Raw genomic sequence first — 22,571 nt, forward strand, 5'->3', positions numbered from 1 at the left:
TAGAATGCTACTGTTTGTATTAAAAATAGATATATAAATATACATATTTATAAACTCATAAATGCATAGAATTGCTCTGAAAGGATACACAAGATAGAGATAACAACGAGGAACTCTGGCAAGGGCACTGGAAGCCGACCTCCACCAAGAACTTTACTTTTTATTGTATGTTCATTTGTACTGTAGAATGCCTTATGTGGTTGAATGTTTACGTATCTATTTTTCCAAACCAAAAAAAGTTTTTTTAAATTACCTGGTGTTGAATGTACAATGGCATCCAGGACAGAAGTTCCTCAGCCTGGGGCAAGGCAAAATGTGGAAATTCTAGGGTGGGCCACAACACAACCATTAAAATTTTAAAACCCAGACTGTTTACATAAGAGGCAAAATCTTTATAACAATTAGTCCACGGTAATTCAGCATATAGTTTTACAGAGACAAAGCAGTTAAAGAGTAAATACTAGTCATTTGTCAAGCCTCAGGGTATCCAGATGGTAGTTTCTAGAGGGTAGCAAATCTCATCTAGCTTGGTCAGGAGAGCATCCGCTGCAGGGGTTACAGCAAGCATCCTCAGATGACAAATAGTGCACTAAAAAACTGTCGTGAGCAATCAGGAGATACTGTGAGGGAACCGTGTGTGTCCCAGAAGTTAGGTAACCTCTTCTAGAGAATGCTCCAAATGGTGGGTCTTCAGATGGAAAGTAAACCCCAGTGAGAGCCAACATCAAGGACACCGCATGTGCAAACGCAGGGCCCTCCTTGGGGTGACAAGGCACTGGAGGATCTGGCATTAAGGGGCACCCTGCCTTTTTGGAAACTAGAGGGGTGGGCTTTGGGTGGCTCCACACTGCTGACAGGCTGGCAGCAGCCAGAGCAGCCCTGTCACTAAGGCAGCACAGGTTTGACTCAGCACCATCATCCCAGGTAGCCCAGCGTTCTAACCTAAGACCGTTTTTGTTGTTGTTGTTTGGTTTTGTCTCTGTAAAATAGAAGGGTAGCTGAGAGCCTTGTGAGGAATAAGTAAAAGAGTTAAACAAGATGCTGGACAGGAGCAGGGCTGGAGACGTGATCTTCACCATCACTGAATAATAGATAAGCAGACTGGCCGATTCCTAACTGAACCCCACCTCCAGTGAGATGTGTTCCATCTCCCTGTGCCCCCGGTCCACAAGCACAGAACCCCCTGTCCACGTGGTAGCCTGGAAACTACAGTGCTTGCACACTCGTGACCTCACGAAAGTCTTGAAGGAGCTGGATGGGGATTCCTAATTCTGCTTTGAATGAGAGGAGCCCATGAGGATGAGGGGTGCTAGGAACTGGTTGAGGGCAGCAAGAACTCAGCTCATGGCTCAGGCTTCCCATAGCGGGTCCTATTCTACTACTCCAAGAGGCTGCATCTGATATGAGGCCAGTTGTTCTACCCTTAGTTTCTCCACCTTCTTTGTTCCAGCAGCTCCCATGGTTTCTGAGTGGGAAGAAATGCAGAAATACAGCTCAAAGTCCTCTCTTCAGCCCCTTAAGAATGATCTGGGGTGCAGAGGCTCCCAAAACTGGGAGATTAGCATGAGGTGAAGGTTGAAGGATCTGAAGAGAATGCAGGGTATGTGAAGGAACTGGGAGAGGGACAGTGGCTGGCTTGGGACCTGCTCAGCAGGGCTTGTTTCCCTTCACTGCCAGCTGGGAAGCAGGGAAGTGGACTTGCCAGGAAGAATGCTCATTAAAATGGTGTGTACAGTAGAGCCGCTCTGCAACTGAGGCAAGCACTAACTTTTCCCACTGCCATTAGCCTTTCACGAAAAATTTGGCATTTGCTAGAGCAAGGAAAAAAGTCTTCAATTGTGAAAAGGTCATGCATATTTATCCAACTTGATTCCTAATTGGTATTCATGCCTCCCTTGAAAGATCGAGCTAGGAACTCAGCCAAGCTTCCCTGTGCTACAGGGCCTAACCCAGGCCTATTGGGTCCAAGAACACCTTCCCACAGCTTGTCCCTTGTACTTGGACAAGCCTAATCTCATCTAATCCCAATTCTACCAAGTCTGGATTTGCTGTGGCAATAGCAGTCTCTGAATGTTGTATGAATGTCACAGAATCCCTTCTCTTCATCCCTCACCAAGAATCTCTCGGGTTGAAAACCCTTTGATGGAAAGATGCCCAGAGAATATCAATAGACCTTAAGGCTAATGCTGCCAGGCCAGAGACCTTGGAGTGGCTCTTGGCCAGTACTGACACCCCCACCACCACCCTGCTCCTTTAGAACTCTTCAGAGAACCAAGATGTATATATAGGACTCCTGGTTTTCCAAGCAAAAGCTCCAGAACCTAGAGCTCCCATGGGCAGCAGGAAATGCTGTTTTCCTTCAGATGGGGTAGTCAGGACTGTCTGGGAAGAGTCTCAGGTGGATCAGGGAAGCGCTAGCTCACCAGAAGAGGAATACAAGAGCCTACCTGCATGGTAAGAAGATTTTTTTATTGAAATATATTCTGAGCAACAAGATGTAGCCGAGAGGAGGAGGGGCTGGCCTGCCTGAGGCAGCAGCATCTAATGGCACAGGAACAAAAATACAAATACCCCAATGTCTGTGTGCCCCACACCCCACCTGCCAGGGACTGTAGGACAGCAGCAGAAGGAAGACCCACCACAGCCCCAAAGAGGATCTGGCTCTTGGCACCTGTCTGCCTTGGCCATATTTCGTGCTTCTCTCAGGTCCAAACAGGAGTGTACTGCCATTTCTCCCACCCACAGAGACATGATCAGAGTGACAGGTGAAGTCCTCAGGATGTTTCTGGGGGGAAGAATCAGAAAAAGAAGACAGGAGGGAAAGGGTGAGCAAGGGACCTCACCAAGCCAGGCTGGGCAGAGTTCCCAGAGGAATGGCCAGCACCCTTCATTCCCTTCCTTCTTGGGCTCTGAAGGCAAGAAGGAGAGCTCTGAGGTGTCTCCAGATGAACACAGCAGGTAGGGAGCCCAGAGCACAGCTACTGAGGGGTTGCAAGCTGAGTTGACAGCATTGGGGCTGCACTACCTAAGTAGCCTGGGCTGGAAGGACATGGATGAGAATTGGGGTATCAAGAAGCAGCATTAAGCCATAAATAACAGAAGCAAATTCAGAGCTGTGAGGAATTCTCGGTGGCCCCACATTTTCTGGGGCTGGGGACATCCAGAACCCACAGCTCAGAACAGACACTGCTCCAGAGCACAGTGGCCACACAAACACTGGGTAGAGCCTTTATTTCCCACAGTCTGCACAGCAGGTGCAGGGTGCCACAGCCTGCCTGATGGCTCCGGAGCCTCTGGTCACACCTGAGGAGATAGTGCATGGCTGTTCTGGTCCTGAGAGGCCTGTGGTTGATTCTGAGGGTCTTGGGCACTGTCTTCATCCACAGCCAGGCCTAGTGACCTCCTTGGCTCTATGTCAGCCACCAAAGGCTCACTGGCACATTCTTCCAGTCCATTCTCTCCAGTCTTCACAGCCACCTCCTCTCCAGAGCATGCCTCTGGGTCTGTGGCTTCCACCTTCACCTGCACAATTTCTTCCCCACCCTCTTCTTGGCCCCTCACTTTGTGGACTATGAACAGGTGGCGGCTGAGGGAGCGGGCAGATGTGTAGCACAGGCCACAGAGGGGACACTGGGCTGTGGAGCTGTCCACCTGGTGCTGAGGTATGTGGCTCTGGAACTCCAGCTCCGAGTCTGTGGAGAAGGTGCACCTTGCACACTGAAACAGGGGCTTGTGCCTCTTGGTGGAGGAAGCAGTCGCGCCATTGCTCGTGCCTGGAGCATCTGCCATTCTGCTGACAGGTCTTTTCAGATGGTTCACCTGAAAGACAAGCATGAGCAGAGATGAGGCCAAGCTCACCTGCACCTTCTGCTCATCAAGTGCCATGGAACTCAGGTGGAGGGCAACGTTTGGGGAGTCATCTTTTCTTCACTTTCCTTCCTGTGTGTATGTACATGTGCATGTTTGGTACCTGAGAATGCCAGAAGAGGGTACTGGATTCTCTGGAGCTGCATTTATGGGTAGTTCTGATTCCCACATGGCTGCTGGGAATCTAATTGGGGTCCTCTGCCACAGTTACAAAAGAGTTCTTAACTGCTGAGGCATCTCTCCAGCCCCGGTCCTTTATCTTTACTGTTGTACACGACCTAACAGGAAGGTCCTGCCCAGCCCATGTCTCAGGTCTGCTCATCCCAGGACGGATCACCTCTGTGCTTAGTGTTTGTCGGCCTCGCACAGCCAGGGTCATCTGGGTAGAGGGAACCGCGCCTCCTTCGCACTGACCCATAGACAAGTCTACAGGGCATTTTCTTAGACTGATAGGTTTCATTAGACCTAGCATGGTAGGTCCCAGCTTACTGTTGGCCGTGTCACCCCTAGACAGGTGGTTTTGGCTATATAAGAAAGCAGGCTTACTTAGCAAGACAGAGAGCAAGCCAATAAACACTGTTCCTCCATGGTCTCTGCTTCAGTTCCTGCCCTCGGGTTCCTGTCTTGAATTTTGACCCTGATCTTCCTCCATGATGGACTGTAAGCTGCAGTAAAGTCTTTTCTCTCCAAATTGTTTTTGCCCATAGTCTTTATCATACCAATAAGGGAGCAAACTAGAAATTCTGGGTTTTATAATTCTTCTAAGAAACATCTCATGCAAGTTCAAAAAATACAAGAAAGCTTTGAAATGACTACATGTCACTGCATGTGTGCACACCTCTCCCCTACACGTCTGTACTTAATAACATACACTGAATGCGTGTCATTGTGTGTGCCGTCCTCACCCTACTTAATAACATATACTGAAACGTCCCCATGTGAGCAAACACAGAAGCTTCTCTCTTCTAGTGGCAGCGCACTAACCTACTGTGGGCTGTGTCCTCCAGCAGATACCCAAGTTTCCTCTTTGTCACTCAACACTCCACAATGCCTAAGGCCCAAAGCTCTCTAGTCAAAAGTCTAGAACAGAACTGCTGTGTGGAAGGGCACACACAGCATTTGAAGGAAGGGAAATTGTATGTTCTCATGTATTGGTGCTGACCAAAAAAAAAAAAAAAAAAAATTGATATTCTACCTATCCTGTGTGTAAAGGCTTCTGCTACTAGCACCATTCTCTGAATAGCCAAAAAAGCTTCAAGACAGCCCATGGCCTCGTGGTAGCTCTCAGACCTACTGAGTCCTACTCAGAGCACTTGGCCCTTTGCCATGATGTGGGAGAATCTGTAGCACAGGGGTAGTCAGGCTCTTCTAGAAGCTCACCGCAATTGGAGAAGGAGCATGCAACAGGAATGAGGGAAGGAAACAAGGGGCCAGCAGAGAGAGAGAGAGAGTTCTAGACCAGATTCTTGCCACAGCTAGTGTACAGGGAAGCAATACTCCTTCCTTGACAAGGTAGCTTTGCCTGCCTGACTCACTGGATTTTGAAGAAGTCAGGTTACAGCAGCAAAAGACTGATGGAGTTCCCCACAGATCTTTGCTCCTGTTTCCTTCTTATGTTCAGTGCCCTAATGGGACATACAAAAATAGTGACCACATTAGGTGTTACTCTGCTTGCTCCATGGTCACAACTACTACTGGGCTCTTGAAGCCCTTCTAATGCCTTTCCAGTCCCAGGCTCACTAGGCAGCCAGTTCACAGCAGTGATCCCACACTCACCTGAGGGGAATGTCCACCTGCATGTTTGACTTTGGACGTCTGGCTCAAATCAGGGTTTCTGATACCGTGCATAAGGCTGATGTGGCTCTCCAGGAGGGAGGGCCGAGGAAAGCTGGGGCTATCCTCACTGCAGTACCTGCAAGAGCACATTTGAGGAGGTGAACACAGGTTCCCCAGTGTTCCTCACAAATCCAAGACTGAAAACCACGTGAGCAGGTAGACCTGCTAATCAAACCAGTACAGATGGATAAGGGAGCAGACACCAGCAGGTAAGAAGGCTTGCACACTTGACACTAAGTCCTCATCCCAACACAATCCAGAGGGCCCAGTGCTAGGCCAGAGCACTGTCATCTGTCACATCAGCATCTCTATTCTCAGACATTAGGCCACAGTGAGAAAGTCCAGGGCTGGGAATGGAAAGGAATAGTGAGCTGCCAGTCCTGGAGCTGGCTCCTGGCTTGCCTGATTTCTCACTTAGCCGGTGTTTTCTTGCTTTAGGACCTTGATCTCACGGCACAGAAGAGCACTAGTGACGCCACAGGCAAAGCTTTTTGATTTTCAGGCTTTTCTCCTCCCCCTTCCAGACTCACCCACAAGTGTAGACCTTCTTTACTGTGTCATGGTTGTTGCGAATGTGTTTGCGCAGGCTGCTAGGGTTGTGGAAGGACTGTTCACACTGCCGGCATGGGTACCGCCTCAGTGTCTATGGGAAGAGAAAACAAGTCCCAAAGCATCAGAATCCTAAGTTCGTTTTAGACGATGTGATCAGATAGATAGAACACCCTCAAGACCGTCAGATCTATGGTACCCAGCCTGCCCAAAGCACCAGGAACCTGAGAGATTAGCCACATAAGGGCATCCTAGACTCACAGGACAAAGTCCAAGAATCCCAGGGCTGCAGGGTGGCACATGCAGTTGTACTCACCCGACCATGGCTCTTTTTCATGTGGGATACATAGCTCTCTCGATCCGGAACCCACTCCTGGCACTCCTGGCAGGTCCAACCAGTGTTCCTCATCCGGGGCCTTGCTTCAGCCCTGCGGTGAGCGTCCGGCCGGCCCCAACGGCCAGCAGTCAGGGAGCTGCCTCTAGTGGCTACATTTGTAGCTGGGGGCTCAGTGGGAGCTCGAGAACCAGGGCGGTTAGAAGATGTGTCTGTTGAAGACTGGAGGCTTGACAGTTCCTCCACATTCCGGGGAACACCGTGGGTATTCTGGGGATTGGGAGAGGGATTACTGACTAGGCAAGGGAAAAAGACGCACTGAGTCACACCCCTGGCCCGAAGCACATCACTTCTTCCCAAGGTACCTCACCTTGACATGCTGCATTAATTCTGGCTTCTGCAGAAACAGGAGTGGGCACTCAGGGCACTTGAAGACCGCCGCCTGTGTCTTGCTGACATTCTGGTAAAAATGTTGTTGAATGTGCCTCTTCTTATTGAAGATCATTTCACAGGAGCACTTATAAATTAGCCTGACAAGACAAGCCCCGGAGGTGTGAGGTAACCAGGGCTCTGCTGGAAGAATCAAACAGCCCCTCTCCCCTGACTGCGCTCTCTCTGAACCAGAGTGAAGTTTGAGGATCTACTAGCCTGAGCCAGTGTTCATCTTTCCTGCCTTGGGATGTCCTCAGGAGACTCCATAGATCTCTCCACATCTCCACAGCATCAGCTCCCCAGCCCCTCCTTGTACCACCCTTAGAGCATCCAAGCCACCCTCTCTGCCCCACAGGACTAGTCCTGCAGCTGCACTCACTGGGAGGGTTTGTGGGGCTGGGTGGGGTGCTGGGTGGTACTGTGGTCCATCGTACTACTGGCAGTCTTGAAGGCCATGGGGCAGAATGCACATTTGTGGAAAACCTGGCAGTGTCGCTCCTGGATGTGGCTTTTCAGCAAGGCCAAAGTCAGGTGGATGACACCACAGTGGATGCACCTGGACAACAAAGGTAGGGGTGTGTTAGACTTGGGCACCTCAGGGCTCTCCTCCCTCATTCCAGCCCATAGGCTGCAATCTCTGCACATACATCCTAATATTGTGCTTGTTACTATCTGTACAAAGAGAATGCACAAGACTCCTTGAACCCAAGGTCACACCTGGTAGAGAAGGAAGGATAACCCTTAACCCTCCCCAGATTGGCCATCGTATAAACCAAAGCTCTGAGCCTCCTGAGAGAAGCTGACAGGAACAGAGAGGAAGGAGAATGTTACCCACTGGAAGAATGACAACACAGAAGGACAAGGAGAAGTTCAAAGGGAATTTGTAGAAATCCTTTCCCTTCCCATGTGCTACCACTGAGAAATTAGGGATGGGTCCCTAACCAGTGCAACAGGGGCATGACACCACTGCAGTGACCGCTGTATTCAAATAGTCAGCACTGAGACCAGGAAATGCTCTCAAGAGCACTGTGCTGGGGACTGCTGGGAGCAAGGGCTGCTCTGTGGCTGCAACTCAGTGTGGCTGGGTATGTATGTATGTATGTATGTATGTATGTATGTATGTATGTATGTGTCTTTGAGGCAGGGTTTCTCTGTGCAGCTCTAGGTGTGAAAGCTGTTAAATTTTAAATTAATGAAATATTACAAATTCAGTTCAATGCCAGCAAGAGGACTCAGGAGGTCTAGGTTTCTACTGCCAACTCTTGACCTGAGTTCGACTCTCAGAACCCAAGTGTCAGGAAACTACCAACTTCCAAAAGTTGTACACAGGCCTCTACACACATATACCATGCATGCAAGCACATATACACAAAGTAAAATCAACTTCTGGCATAGAATAGTATTTCCATTCTATAGCCACATTTTAAAAATGAAAAGAGACAGTTTTATAATTATATGTTGTGAAAGTGTAAATTTTTAAAAGAAATAAGTGTATATTATTTAACTATTTCTATTATCAACAATAAGAAAATAATAAATTGTTTAAATAATGTAATCTTGCTTTCTTATAACATCATAAACCACATTTCAACATTTTTTTTAAAAGGTCATTTTTTAAAAATGTTTTAAAATTCTAAAACATTTTTGGAAGAGGGGACAGAAAGGTTAAAATATGTCTAGAGAGATGATTCAGCCCTTAAGAGCACTGGCTGCTTTTCCAGAGGACAGGGTTTGATCCCCAGCACCTACATGATGGCTAACAACCATCTATAACTCTAGTTCCAGGGGATCTGACACCTTCCTCTGGTCTCTGTGGATACCAGGCATACACACAGTTCAGAAACATACATGCAGACAAACTCCCACAATAAATAAATTTTTAAAATAATAAATTCCATCCCAACGCTTATACAGACAACCCTGGTTAAACTAAATAGGTCATGGGATGAAACCAAGTCATGTGAATCTGGGAGACTTGGAAGGATGGTGTGTAGAAACTGACAGATATAGGAGAAAAGGCCAGGGAGTGACGGCCTATATCGTTGATCCCAACACTTAGGCAGAGGCAGAAGGATCTCTGAGTTTGAGGCTAGCCTGGTCTACAGAGTGAGTTCCAGAAAAAAAGAAAAGAAAAAAGGAGAAATGGGAAGAAAGAAAGGATTAATTAAAACACACATATACACATATGAAATTATCCAAAAAAATTTCAATTTTTTAAAACATATGAACATTATATAAAATGTAATTATATGATACATATATACAATATATAAGAATTTTAGCATTGTCCTTAAAAAAAAATAGCATTTGTACCAAAAGAATGGGAAGAAATATCTGCAAATCTGTATCCAGCAAGAAACTTAGTAACGAATGTTGGCAAAGACTTCACACTCTGCGTGTAGGGATTTAAACGGTACAGTAGCTTTGGAAAACAATCTGTCAGGGCTGCAGAGAGGTAAGCAGAGAGTTAGGATTTGGCATTTGCATTTACTCCTGTGTGCTCACTAAAAAAGAGGACAAAGCCAGGTGTGCAGCATTCAGAAACCTAAGGAAAAAGAGTGCAGAACTGACAATTCAAAGACAGAGACCGAGAAGCATCTCTGTAACAGAGTACCCTTGACTAGCACTTGAAGCCTTGGGTTCAATCTCTAGAATTTAAGGGAGAAAAGATTAAAATAAAGTGTCTTGGTGCTGAGCATGGTTGCACACACCTTTAGTCCCAGCACTTGGGAGGGGGAGGAGAGGGCCAGGCAGACTCAGACACAGGAAGATCTTTTTTAGTTCAAGGCTAGCCTGGTCTACATAGCAAGTTCCAGGCCAGTCAGAGCCATATAACAAGACCCTGTCTCAAAACAACAGCAAAAGCCCAAGATGAAGAAAAAATAAAAGACATCTCCCTAAATATTTTAGTATTGAATGAATTGCTATTAGATGGGATTTGATCTTAGAATTGGCTGTATAAACTTAAGTCAACATTTAAAAGGTTCTGGGAGCTTTTATTTTAGTTTGCTTTAAAAAAAGGACTTCTTTGTTGTTCATTCACTTGTTTGTTTTTTGAGACAGGGTAGTCCTGGCTGTCCTGGGATTCACTCTGTAGACCAGGCTGGCCTGGAACTCACAGAGATCCACCTGTCTCTGGCTCTTGAGTGGTGGGATTAAAGGTATGTGCCACTACCAACCAGCAAGGATTGTATCTATTTTTAAATAATTTATTTAATGTATATGAATACACTGTAGCTGTCTACAGACACACCAGAAGAGGGCATCAGATCCCATTATAGATGGTTGTGAGCCACCATGTGGTTGCTGGGAATTGAACTCAGTACCTCTGGAAGAGCAGCCAGTGCTCTTAACTGCTGAGCCATCTCTGCAGGCCAAGGGTTTTACTTTTAATTATGTGTATATGTATATGTTGTGTATGGGTTTGTTCATATAAGTTCAATGTCCATAGAGGTTAGGAGAGGGAGTTGGATCTCCAGAAGCTAAAGTTATAGGTGGTAGTTGTCCAATGTGAACTCTAGGACCCAATCTTGGATCCTCTGCGAGAGCAGTATACACCCTTACCTGCTGAGCCATCTCATAGAGAGGGCCAGGATTCAGTTCCCAAGGCCCACATGGCAGAACTGATTCCTGCACGTTGTTCTCTACAGGCACACTGGCATGCACTCTCCCTCACAAATAAATAAATCATTACTATTTTTAATCCAAAATACTGATGAATCACATTATACTCTTGTTGCAAGCCTTTCTGTAACTCTTCACTGCCTTGACTAAAGTCCACAAGTTTGTCAAGGAACATAAGGTGTGGCCTGGCCTGACCCTGCCAGTTCCCCAGGTCATATTCACATGCCTTTTCCATACACTGGCTATCCCCCTGGCCATTCCTTTTGTGTTTGCTATCTCCCTGTCTCTACTCTGCCATATGTACTCTCTCTCCCTTATCCTTCTGCTTGAAAACCTCCTAAGATCCCTGTGGAGGTTTGAGTGAGACTGGCTACAAGCTCACCGTTGAATGTTTAGTCCCCACTTAGTAGAACTGTTTGAGAAGGGTTAGGTGGTGTGACCTTGTTGGAATAGGTCTGGCCTTGTTAGATGTGTCACCAGGGGTGGGCTTTGAGGTTTTAAAAGCCTAAGGCAGGCCAGTCCCTCTCTCTGCCTGTAATTTGCAGAACAAGACGTGAGCTCTCAGCTATTGTTGTAGTGCTATGTCTGCCTGCCTGCCTGCCTGCCGCCTCGATCCCTGCCATGATGACTCACCCTCTGAAACTGTGAGCAAACCTTCAATTAAATATTTCTTCTGCAAGTTAACCTGGTCATGGTGTTTCATCTCAGCAATACAACAGTAACTAGGACAATCTTGTTTCAGAAATTCTCCTGACCATTCTACTCTGAGTTATAGTTTGTGTGTGTGTGTGTGTGTGTGTGTGTGTGTGTGTGTGTGTGTGTGTGTATGCATGTGAACATATGTTCATGTGTACACATACTCAGGGAGCAAAGGGAGCAAAGGAAAGAGGAATGCAATTTTAGGTCAGTCAGGCCTACAGAATAAGAAAGGCAAAAAGAAAAAACAAACAAAAAAGACAATGAGGAAGTTACATAAATTGACAAGTGACTAAATATAAACAAAATGACTAAATATTTTCTTCCCCTTCAAGGTTCTTTACTCTGGTATTTAATTGTATTTTTGTGTTTTGGGGTTTTGTAAATGTATTCCTTTCAGATGTAGGTAGCGTGTGTACACACTTAGGTGTGTGGATACATACATATGTCCAGCTGAACGTATATAGGGAGCTGAGACTGATATTGGGGATCCTCCTCTAACACTCTTCACTTTACTCGCTGAACCCAGAGCATGCCGATTCCACTACTCTTGCTAGGATGTTTGCCCTGGGGATCATCCACTGTCACTGCTTCTTATGCTGAAGTTACATGTGACTGCCAAGCCTGCACGGCTTTTGTATGGGTTCTGGGTTCTAAAGCCAGTCCTCAAGCCATCTACCCAGCCATGTTTTGAATTTTAAGAAAAGGTCTCCTGTGGTATGGGCTACCCTTGAATTTGCTAAGTACCCAAAGATGACCACAGCACCTGATCCTACCTTACAAATTCCAGGATTACAAGAATGTGCCACCACTCTTGGTCTAATATTTAACTTCTTTCTCCTTTGGTTTTTTGAAACAGGGTTTCTCTGTATAATCTTGGCTATCCTGGAGCTCATTTTTGTGGACCAGGCTGGCCTTGAACTCAGAGATCCAAGTACTTCTGCCTTGAGCTCTGGAGGATGAAAGGCATAGGCCAACATGCCCGGCTATAGTATTTAACTTCTAAAAAACTAATTTTCTCGCTTGTGCCTTCCTTTCCTCTATAAAACAGAAATGTCTATCCACCTGCCAGCCAGCACTGCTTTCACATGTTTTTTGAGGCAAGGTCTCTGGTAGCCCAGGCTGGCCTTGAACTCTTGATCGTCCTATCTCTACTTCCTATTATGGTGTTAGGAATCAAATCTAGGGCATCTAAGCATGCTAGGCAAGCACTCTACTAACTCAACTACATCTTATGCCTACTAGCCAACATGCTTGTCCTATTGAGGTGTGTGTGTGTGTGTAGTGTATACGCGTGCATTTGTCTGTCAGTATGAAAGTGTGCATGTGTCATGGTGTGATCATGTAAAAGTGTAAGTGTAGCGATTGGAAAGGAACATGGGTGTCAGTCTTTGCTTTCTACCTTGATATAGGGTTTCTTTGTGGTTCATTGTTCTGTATACCAAACTATCTTGCTGCAAGCTTCTCCTATCCCCACCAATCTCATCACAAAAGCATTGGAATTACAAACACATGCTATGCCCAATTTTACAGCGGTCTTGGAGTTTGAACTTAAGTCCTCACAGCTGTGTGACAAATGATCTATCCAGTAACCCATCTTCCCATTGCCCTACAGGATTCTTTTAAAAGAAAAATTAATGGCATTTATTGATTGATTGATTGTGTATATTTGTATATATACGTTAGTGCATGTGCTATGATTTGGGAGTACAAGTCAGAGAAACCATCCACAGGAGTTGTTTCTCTCCTTATAGCATGTGGGTAATGTGTATCGAACTCAGGTCAACAGGCTCATCGGTGGGTAACACTGAGCCACCTCACCAGCAACCCCCCAACCCCAACACACACATTGGGTTCTCAGTATAAAACAAGTTTCAGCCTAGTAAAAGGACCTGCCATTGGGCAATACCAGGACAGTAAGCCAGGTAGCACCCACCTGTAGCCCACTTTTCGGGCATAGTGCAGGCAATTCTCCTTTACATGAGTCTGGAAGTAAGCAGAGCGACAGAGGACACCACACTCCGGGCAGCAGTAGGGGGACTTGTGTGCATGGATCCGCTGGTGTGCACAGAAACTACATTGGTTGGGCAGCAGCATCTGGCATACCTGGCAAGTCTAGGAAAGAACACCAAGAAAGCAAATGACACGGGTGGGGGAGTGGGAAGCATACGGTCATAGACTGTTACAGTCAGGTAGTTGACGTGTAGGGTCCCAGAACCTGGGAGGTTGAGGCAGAAGGATTGCCACAAATTCCAGGACAGTCTTGGTTACACACTGAGTGATACCCTGTTTCAACAAGACCAAACAATAGCATGGGAAAAGGGAAGAAAGAGGAGCAATGCAGGATGTGATTTGTGTAAATAGCCCTGAGTAGGATACAGTTCAGGCTTAAGCCAGAGGCATAGCTCAGAGGCTGAGAGCTTGCCTTGCATGCTTGAGGTTCTACACTAGAAGCACTGCACTAGAAACACAAACAAACAAAAGTTAAACAAGCAAGCTAGCAAAAAAATAAGGCAAACATGGTGACACATTTCTCTGACCTTAGTGCTTGGCAGGAGGGTCACGAGTTTGAGGCCAGCCAGTGTAACTTAGAGAAACCCAGATGTGTGTTTGTTAAAAAGCTAGACATAGTGGGGTGGGTATACCTGAATTCCTAGCACTTGGGCAGTAGAAGCAAGAAGATCAGGAATTCAAGGCCAGCCTTGGCTACAAAGTGAATTAGAGGCTAGCCAGGGCTGTATGAGACATTGCTTCAACATAATAAAAATAAGAGACACACTGTAAGACTTTCTAATACAATTAGGAAAGCTTGAATATAGATTTGTATTGGGTAAGATTAACGAGTGTCATTAATTTTATGAGGTGTGATGACAGCATAGTTAAATAAAAGTTTAAGAACAAGAAGGTACACTCTACCTTGTAAAGGCCTTAAATCCTAGCACTTGGGAGGCAGAGAGAAGGTGGAATCTGAGTTCAAGGCCAGTCTGGTCTGTGAATTTCACAGAGTTATGTACAGAGGCCCTGTCACAAAAAATCAAGGAAGAGGAGGGAGATGATGATGATGATGATGATGATATAGACCTCTTTGCTGACATTCTACCCCAATTAAATGGCTTAAAATGCAAAGGAAAGGATGAACAACACCCACCCCACCTATACCAGTCAGTGCAGGGGAAGGCAGTTTTGCTATAGGTGCAGACTTCCAGGAGGAAGACAGAAATCCAAGCATGCTGTTCCTGCTGTGGTGGGGAGCTGCACCCTATCTATTTCAACACCCTTTGCTCTGGCTATGTGGCTAGACACTGGTATTGTCATGGAAACCCAAGCCCAGTGGCCATCAAGGCTAATTCCTGATCTCGTCTCCTTCCCTACAAAGCACATTTAGCAACAGGAGATACTGTGAATGATTCAAACTGGGCTGAGAGAAGCCCAACAGCCTCCAGAGTGGTCTGTCCCATTATGTCTGGTTGTGCTTTTCTGTAGCTCCCTCAAGGACAGAGTGACACAAGGAAGATGTGTGCCAGCCCTGATCCTATGCCAATTCTACCTACAAACAACTTTAGAATTTGGGTAAAAAGCAATGTGGAAAATGTCATAGACCCAGGCACCAGACCTCCATGGCCAAAGAACTTCAAAGACCAAATTCAGAAAAAACAGTCCTAGCCCAACTCAAGCACGCTAGGATAAACAAGAACATGGAAGCCCCTAGGAGAGGGTGCTGACTATGCTCCACTCGACTCATTACAAGAAGAATGGGACAGAGAAGGTAAAGGTAAGAAGCAGAAGTGACTGATGGTGTGAACGAGAATGGCCAACGGGTCATAGATTTGAATGTTTGGTCCTCAGGCAGAAGCCCTACTTGAGCGGGATTAGGATGTGTGGCCTTGTTGAAGTAGATGTGGTCTTAATAGAGAAAGTGTGTCACGGGGGTAGGGGTAGGAGCTTTACGGTTTCAAAAGCCCAAAGCAGTTCCAATGGCTCTCTCTTCCTGCTAGCTGCAGGTCCAGATGCAGCCCTCAGCTATGTCTCCAGCACCATGTCAGCCTTCCTCATGTCACGCTTCCCCCATGATGATAGTGGATTAAGCGGCTGACTGTAAGCCAGTCTAACTGTACAGTTAAATGCTTTTCTTCTGAGTAGCTGTGGTTATGGTATCTCTTCACAGCAATAAAACCCAATCTAAGACACTTCCTCTTGGGCAAGTTCTGTATCCTTCTCGCTGTTCTTCTGTCAACCTGATACAAGCTAGACTTGTCTGGGAAGAAACTCAATTGATCAAATACCTCCATCAGATTGCTATCAGATTGCCTGTAGGCAAGACTACAGGGCATTTTCTTATTAATGATTGGCATGGAAGGGCCCAGCCCTGGTAGACCAGACTAGACTGTCTCTGCTTCTCAAGTGCTAGGATTAAACACATGCACCACTACGTGTCTCCTTTTTTAAGAAAAACAAAACAAATCAAATCAAAAAACCAACAACAAAAAACCCAACTATTTATTTTTATATATGTGAGTGTTTTGCCTGTGTGTATATGTATATATATGTGTAGCATGTGCATGTCTGGTGCTTCTGGAGGTCAGAGGAGGAGGTCAGATCCCCTGAAATCGAAGTTATGGGTGTGTGTGAGCCACCATGTAGATGCCATATCAAACCGGGGTGTTCTACAAGAACAGCAACTGAGCCACCACTCTAATCGCTGATTAGTCTTCGTTATGAAATGAAGAACAAACTAATACACCCTGACTCGGAACCAAGTAAAGGAGTATTTAGCCAAGTCACGAAAGGAGCCCTGGAGATGGCTCACTGGGTAAGGGCACTTGCTACGCAAGCATTAAGGAAGGACCTGAGTTAGACAGACACCTCAGCACCTATGTAAAAATGCTGTGCATGGCTGTGCATGAATGGAACCCCAGTGTAGAAATGAGCAGATGCTGGAAGTTTGCTGGCCAGTCAACCTAAGCCAAACAGTGAGCTTCTAAACCAAGAAGACCCTGTCTCAAGAAAATAAGAAATTATAAGCTCTTTGTAATCTGATACACAGATCTCTCTCTCTCTCTCTCTCTCTCTCTCTCTCTCTCTCTCTCTCTCTCTCACACACACACACACACACACACACACACACACACACACACACACACACACACAAACACACCCCCAGTCTGAAGGCCTTTCTGTTTTTAAAGATGAAGTCTTACTACATAGCCCTCCTGCCTCCAGCCCCAAAATATTTCAACCACAACTGTACTAACACAGCTCGAGGCTGCCTTCTTAGAGAATCTGCTAGCAATACCAATAGGGCAGTAAAGGTAAGCACCAAGTCCCTTTAAAACAAACCACGTATCTCACCAATATAACCAGGAAGCAGAGTACACAGAAAGAGTAAGAATAAAGTAACTCACTCCTCGTCTAGAGTTGGGACAACATGGATGAAGGAGAGAGACCTCGGAACCTCTCCATGGGGCCTACATGCCTACCCACTCTCCTTTCCTCCTCAGCTTTGCCTCTGGCCTTATCTCCAGAGAGGTTTTGCTCAACAGTTCTGTCTACTGAGGAGTAGAATGCTCTCAGAAAACAGACTAAGGGACAAACGTAGGAATTCATCTACCCCATCCCCAGGTTCTCTGGGCACTTGCCAAAACCATGTTACCATCTTCGAGAGGCCTGAAAAAGACCACCCACCTAAGCCCTAACAGGCCTGAACTTGGACCAAACTAACTGCCAGTCTGAGTACAAGTGGAACATGGAGCATGCCTAGAGAGACAGAAACTGTTTGTCTGTTGAGAGTCAAATTCACGATCCTTCTGCTTTAGCCTTCTAAGGACTACAATTACAGCAAGTACCACGGTCCCCCAGCTACACTTGTTGGGTCTTCAGGCTTTCCCCACGGGTATGGGTAGGATTATCTTCCCAAATAAGAAACCAAGCACTCTGTATTCAGGTAGGATGCTAACCATTAAGCCAGATATCCTCCTCTAAGACTATGAGTCTACCTCTACTCCCATACCAATGGGTTCTCTCCCGTCCCCATCATGGGACCAGTCCCCAGATGAGCCCGAGGCGCAACACCTAACAGTGTGATGATCTACTTACTAGCCCCTCGGTTTCCTCTGTTGTCCTCTGGAAATGTGTAGCCAGGACCATATAATCTCTCATCTGCTTGTGACATTCAGGACATTTGGTTCCATACCGGATGAGCCTCACTGGGTCTGGGTAAAGTGGCAAGGCTGGAATTACAGGGCTGGCATTGTCCAAAGTGGGGCTGGGTTTGGGGGAGGAAGAAGCAGCTGGGGTTGCTGGTGCAGTGGAGTTCACAGGAGCCGCCACAAACATCTGGTCCGCAGAGATGGGCTTCACAAGCAGCTGAGAACACTGCATGACGAGTCCCTTGCTCTTGTGGTCACGGGCATGCCGAAGCAGGCTGCACTTGTTGAAGAAGAGCAGTGTCTTGGAGCACAGTGTGCACAGCACCTCGATGTGGACACTCCGCCGGCTGTAGTGCTGGCCCAGGCTCTTCTCTAAGGCAAACGCGTCTCCGCACTCCAGGCAGCAGTACCCACTGGCCGGCACGTGGATTCTGCTGTCTGCGGGTGGGCTGAGATTTGGCGCATAGAGGGGCACAGGGTTAGAGCTGTGAAGGACCTTGTTGAAGACCTCCACAATTAGAGGGGCGGCCTTTTTCACCTGGTGGACCAGGGGCACTGTCATTTGCGTGACCTGAGGCTGGCTCCGTCTCTGTGCTGAGGATTTGGCAGTCACAGAAGCAGCAACACTGTGGGGGACCAGGTTCAAGTTGGCCAAGTGCACAGCTTTCGGCAAGAGACTGGCAGGGGCCGGAGTTGATGCCTGAAGTGCTGTGCTCTGTTGCTTCTTGCTTGCCTGCGAGTTCAGGGCAGATCCTTTTGGGACCCGGGGCCCAGAGGTGCGGCAGGGAGACAAAGAGTCACTGGTCTTGTTGATCATATTCTCACCCCCTTTTCTGTCACCCTGGGGACTCCCTGAATCTATGCCTGCCTCAGAAAAGTGCTCTTCCACAGGCATGGCTGAACCTTCATCCCCTGGCACCTCACTTGGAACCTCAGAACTTGTGCCCCCTGCAGGTGACTCACTTGGGTCATCAGGGTCTGGCAGGACCCTTGTAACAGTCCGTTTGATTTCCCCTGATGAAGTCTTAATTGTTTTGATTCTGACTTTGGGAATTGCTGGTGGGGAGCTGGCAGCCACAGAAGGGGACCCTTTGCTGCTGCTGTCACTGCAGATGCTCCGAGGGCTATCTGATGGCTTGATATTTTTTCTAGTGGCCTCTAGAGGGCTCCGGGGACTCTTTGGTGACTTGGGCATTTTGGGGCTGCCTTTAGAACCCTCTTTAGTGGGCCCTGAGGAATCCTTTATGTGACCAGGCTGATCCTCCTTGGTGACATTGGCCACCCTTTTGGCCTGTAAGGCCACCAAGGCTGCAACACAAGAGGATAGCTTGGAATGAGCTGGTTTCAGACGCTGCCTAGGGGGGACAGAGGAGCAAGCACTGAGCTCTGGAACAAGCTTCTTGGGCTCTCCAATACTGTTGCTAGGGTGACTATTGAACTCTAAAGCTTCCCCAAAGAACCGACTGGAATCCAGATCTTTGTGAGGCTCCACCACCTTCTGCCCACCCTGTTCATGCTCCTGCTGGCTCTCTAAAGGCAAGGGTTCTGGTTTGGGTTCTTTCTTACAAAAGTGATCAAACATGTGTAGCTCTGGGACTGGGAACTTTGCCAGAGCTTCCAGGACTGGGCCTCCCACAGTCCCAGGAGGAGGTGGGAAATAACTGTCAGAGTGCTTGGACTTTATCCCAAACCCATTATCTTTGACAGGATCCTCAGGTTCTGGGCTAGAGATTGGGCTGAACTGGTTGAAGGTGGGTAATGGCTCCGACTTGGAAGGCTCTAGCTTACTCGTGAAACTCCTAGCACTGTCTCCATTTATAAAAGTAGAATCAAACTTTGCACAATGGTGGGAGTCTGGGGGCAGGTCTGAACCCCGGAATCCATTATGTAGGAGACTGGGAGTAATGTGGTCTTTCTCTGCTTCAAATGACTCTTGGCGGCTGGTGTTCTTGACAATGACACTCACAGCCGGCACATCTGGGACTGATCCTGAGTGAGACAAGGACACATTCTCATCCATGCACATGCCTGAAGACTTCAGGGGACTCTCATTCTCCTCACTAGGAGTCTGGATGGCCTCCTTTGCATCAAGACTTGTGGGATCTGGGATGTCAAAGGCAGCCAGAAGATCATCAAAATCTGGGGTTTTCATATCCCCCATGGCTGGATGCTGGCAAGTGCTATAAGAAAAACAAAGAACAGAATCAATGACCACCAGGGCCTCTTTGCATTGTCTTACATCATCTGTGTTGAACACTCATCCTACTAATGCATGCCTGCAGCTGGCTCAGCCCTGCAAAACCCCACCTTCTATGATAAGAAGCCTCATACCTGAGTCTCACCCTAAGGTTTCCTGCCTGCTGAAGAGTAGAAAAGGCTAAAGAGAGTGACAAGCTTGCCTGGAAGGTCCTCATTTCTGGGTGGCCCCACGACCAAACAAGAGGATAGGATGCCCTTCTATCCAATAGGCCATCCCCCAGGTCTCCCCATCACAACTGCCCTCACTACCTGTATCTTACTAGCATGTTCTCCTTCTAGGTGGCTCACATATTTCACAGACACACACACACACACACACACACACACACACACACACACACACACACACACAAATATCAGGAACAAATGGTGCCCAGAGCTCTCTGCAACTGCTGCCAAGAGTCTCTGAGAATCTTTACTGAATATATATATATATATGTATATATATAATATATATATATACAGATTCTCATATTCATATACATTCTCTCTCTTCTTCCTCTCTCCATGCTTTCTGCCTACTCTTCCTCCTCCTGTCTTTTTCTTCTGATTTTTGAGACAGAGTCTCTCTCTATAGCACTGGCTGTTGTGGAACTCAATATGTAAACTAGGCTGGTCTTGAGTTCACAAAGATTCACCTGCCTCTGTCTCCCAAAAGCTGGAATCAAAAGTGTGGGCCAGCACACCCAGCTGCTGCTGGTGCCGCTTCTATTAAAACAAGTTTATGGGGGTTGGGGATTTAGCTCAGTGGTAGAGCACTTGCCTAGCAGGCGCAAGATCCTGGGTTCGGTCCCCAGCTCCGAAAAAAAGAATAAAAAAAACCCAAAAAAAACAAAAAACAAGTTTATGTATATGAATGCTTTGCTCCCATGTACAGCTGCACACCATGTTGAGCCTAGTGCTTCTGTAAGTAAGAAGGGGACATAAGATCCCATTATGGAAGGTTGTGAGCCACTATGTGGATGCTAGGAATCAACTGGGATCCTTTGCAAGGACAACTGCCATTAACTGTTGAGCCATCGCTACAGCCTTTCATTTTAACGACAATGAAATAAAAATAGAAAATATCACGAGATAAAGATCTATCATCTATAGTCTTAGAGAATTAACCTCAAGGCTGAGGGGATAGATGCTTCCACCTGGGTGCTAGAATCCACAGAAGGACTTTGTCAGTCTGATTCCAGGACCACATACAGTGGGAGGGCCATGTGAAGCAGATGTGTGGGGAATACTGATAATCCTAGCACTTCAGAGGAGGATCAGAAGTTCAAGGTCATCCTTTCTCACATAGAAGATTCAAGGCCTAGGGAGAATGGTTAAATATTTGACTATTGCTTAATCAACAACAACATGGTCGATAATCTACACAGCAACAAAGAAAATTATTTGTAACTTAAAAAAGACTAATACATGCATCACATGATAACAATATATATAACATTAAGTATCTGTTGGAGTTATGATTGAAAAGAGAAAACTTTAGAGTAATGAAATTACTAGCAAGTTATTTTAGTTATTATGCACATATGTTGCACTAATAAATTGCTTCTCTAAAACTTAAAAGGGAGAAAAAGAAGAGAAGGATTAGAAGCACAGGGGAGGCAGGCGGCATGATGAAAGTGTATCTCCTACAGGTCTGCAGGTTTGCTTTCTCATCACAACTACTCACGCTCCAAACCACCACAGAGTGCATCTCCCTGCCTAGAGTTCTCATGGAAACGAGAAAAGCATATCCCTCCCTTTGGGAAGATATCCAGTTATGGATAAGTAATATAGCAATTATTAAACAGGGTCAGCAGACTGCCTCACTAGAGTGAGATTAGTTTTAAACTGAACAGATATTTATCTCCTGGACTAGGTGCTGGAGTCCATAAACAACAGGCCGATACCAGCATCCCAATGCCAAGCAAACTGATGTGCCTGCTGGGCAGCATAACTATGAAGAAAGGCCTTCGGGACCCTTGCTTCAGATGCTCCCTCCCTCCCTTTCTTCTGCCTTCCAATGCCTGAGGGGAGAAAGCTGAAGAAAGGTAGGACAGATTGGTCCTTCTGCAGTGCATGTGGGAGAGGGCAAACAGTGGTTGATATTAAAACATTTGCTGGAGCCCAGTGTCCTCCAGAAAAGGACAGGGGTTTGATGAAGAGATATTACATCAGAACAAGTAATATTCTCTGTAACTTTAATTCTTTAATGGCTATTTTTAATGATTTTTTAAAATACTTTAACTTCTCTTTTAGCCCAACACCCACCAGAGGTAGTGGAAAAGACAGGATATAGGGTGTGGACCTGTTTAGAAATGGTTCTTTGGAGCAACTCCAATATGTGTTATCTGAAAATAGGCAGTTTAGTTCACAGGATAGCAGCAGCAGCACGATCCCCTCATAAACACTAACGGAAATGTTAGCAGTCCAGATTGGTAGAGTGGGGTTAGCATCAGGGGTGGCACAACCTAGCAGAAATAGCCAGGCCTCAGCCTGGGCTTGAGTCGGCAGGAGGGACCAGTGCCAGTAAGAATGCCGGGAGGAAAAAGTTCTCGGCTGTGCCTCCCTTTGCTTAGGGGGCAAAGATCAGTGAAGATGTGAGAGCAATAAGCGTTCAGCTATGTAAGTAAGCCAAGCTCAGCCCTCATCACTGTCTGTCCCTTTTATGTTCCCTCCAAACATCACATGTCCTCTATGGGGCTTGTCTCAACATGTAACTTGTCTCAGCTGACTTGACTCTGCCAATCAGCAGGCGTCTGAGGAAGCAGTGAGAAACTGTAGCACACCATTAGAAGTTTGTTGATGGGTTTTTACAATGTGTGTTGTTAGTGAAGAACCTTTCATCA

The 22,571-nt window shown here is 46.6% G+C and overlaps 1 protein-coding gene across 2 annotated transcripts in view; it reads right to left on the reverse strand.

Annotated features, from left to right (window-relative positions):
- The window catches only part of Znf592 (zinc finger protein 592), a 48,583-nt gene continuing 26,012 nt past the window's right edge, over positions 1-22,571 (reverse strand). The window contains exons 1-9 of one of the 2 annotated variants that reach the window (XM_032893329.1): positions 20,854-21,199; positions 17,432-19,664; positions 13,275-13,453; positions 7,398-7,574; positions 6,957-7,116; positions 6,569-6,856; positions 6,234-6,346; positions 5,644-5,779; positions 3,298-3,819 (exon numbers count right to left, since the gene is read on the reverse strand). In XM_032893329.1, coding sequence (XP_032749220.1) covers positions 3,298-3,819; positions 5,644-5,779; positions 6,234-6,346; positions 6,569-6,856; positions 6,957-7,116; positions 7,398-7,574; positions 13,275-13,453; positions 17,432-19,645 — 3,789 coding nt within the window. In that variant the 5' untranslated portion in view covers positions 19,646-19,664; positions 20,854-21,199. Of the gene's footprint in view, positions 3,820-5,643; positions 5,780-6,233; positions 6,347-6,568; positions 6,857-6,956; positions 7,117-7,397; positions 7,575-13,274; positions 13,454-17,431; positions 19,665-20,853; positions 21,200-22,571 lie in introns of those variants that run through there. The other variant, XM_032893328.1, reaches the window with a different exon arrangement.

The sequence above is a fragment of the Rattus rattus genome, chromosome 2 (genome assembly GCF_011064425.1).
Source record: "Rattus rattus isolate New Zealand chromosome 2, Rrattus_CSIRO_v1, whole genome shotgun sequence".
Taxonomy (NCBI): Eukaryota; Metazoa; Chordata; class Mammalia; order Rodentia; family Muridae; genus Rattus; species Rattus rattus.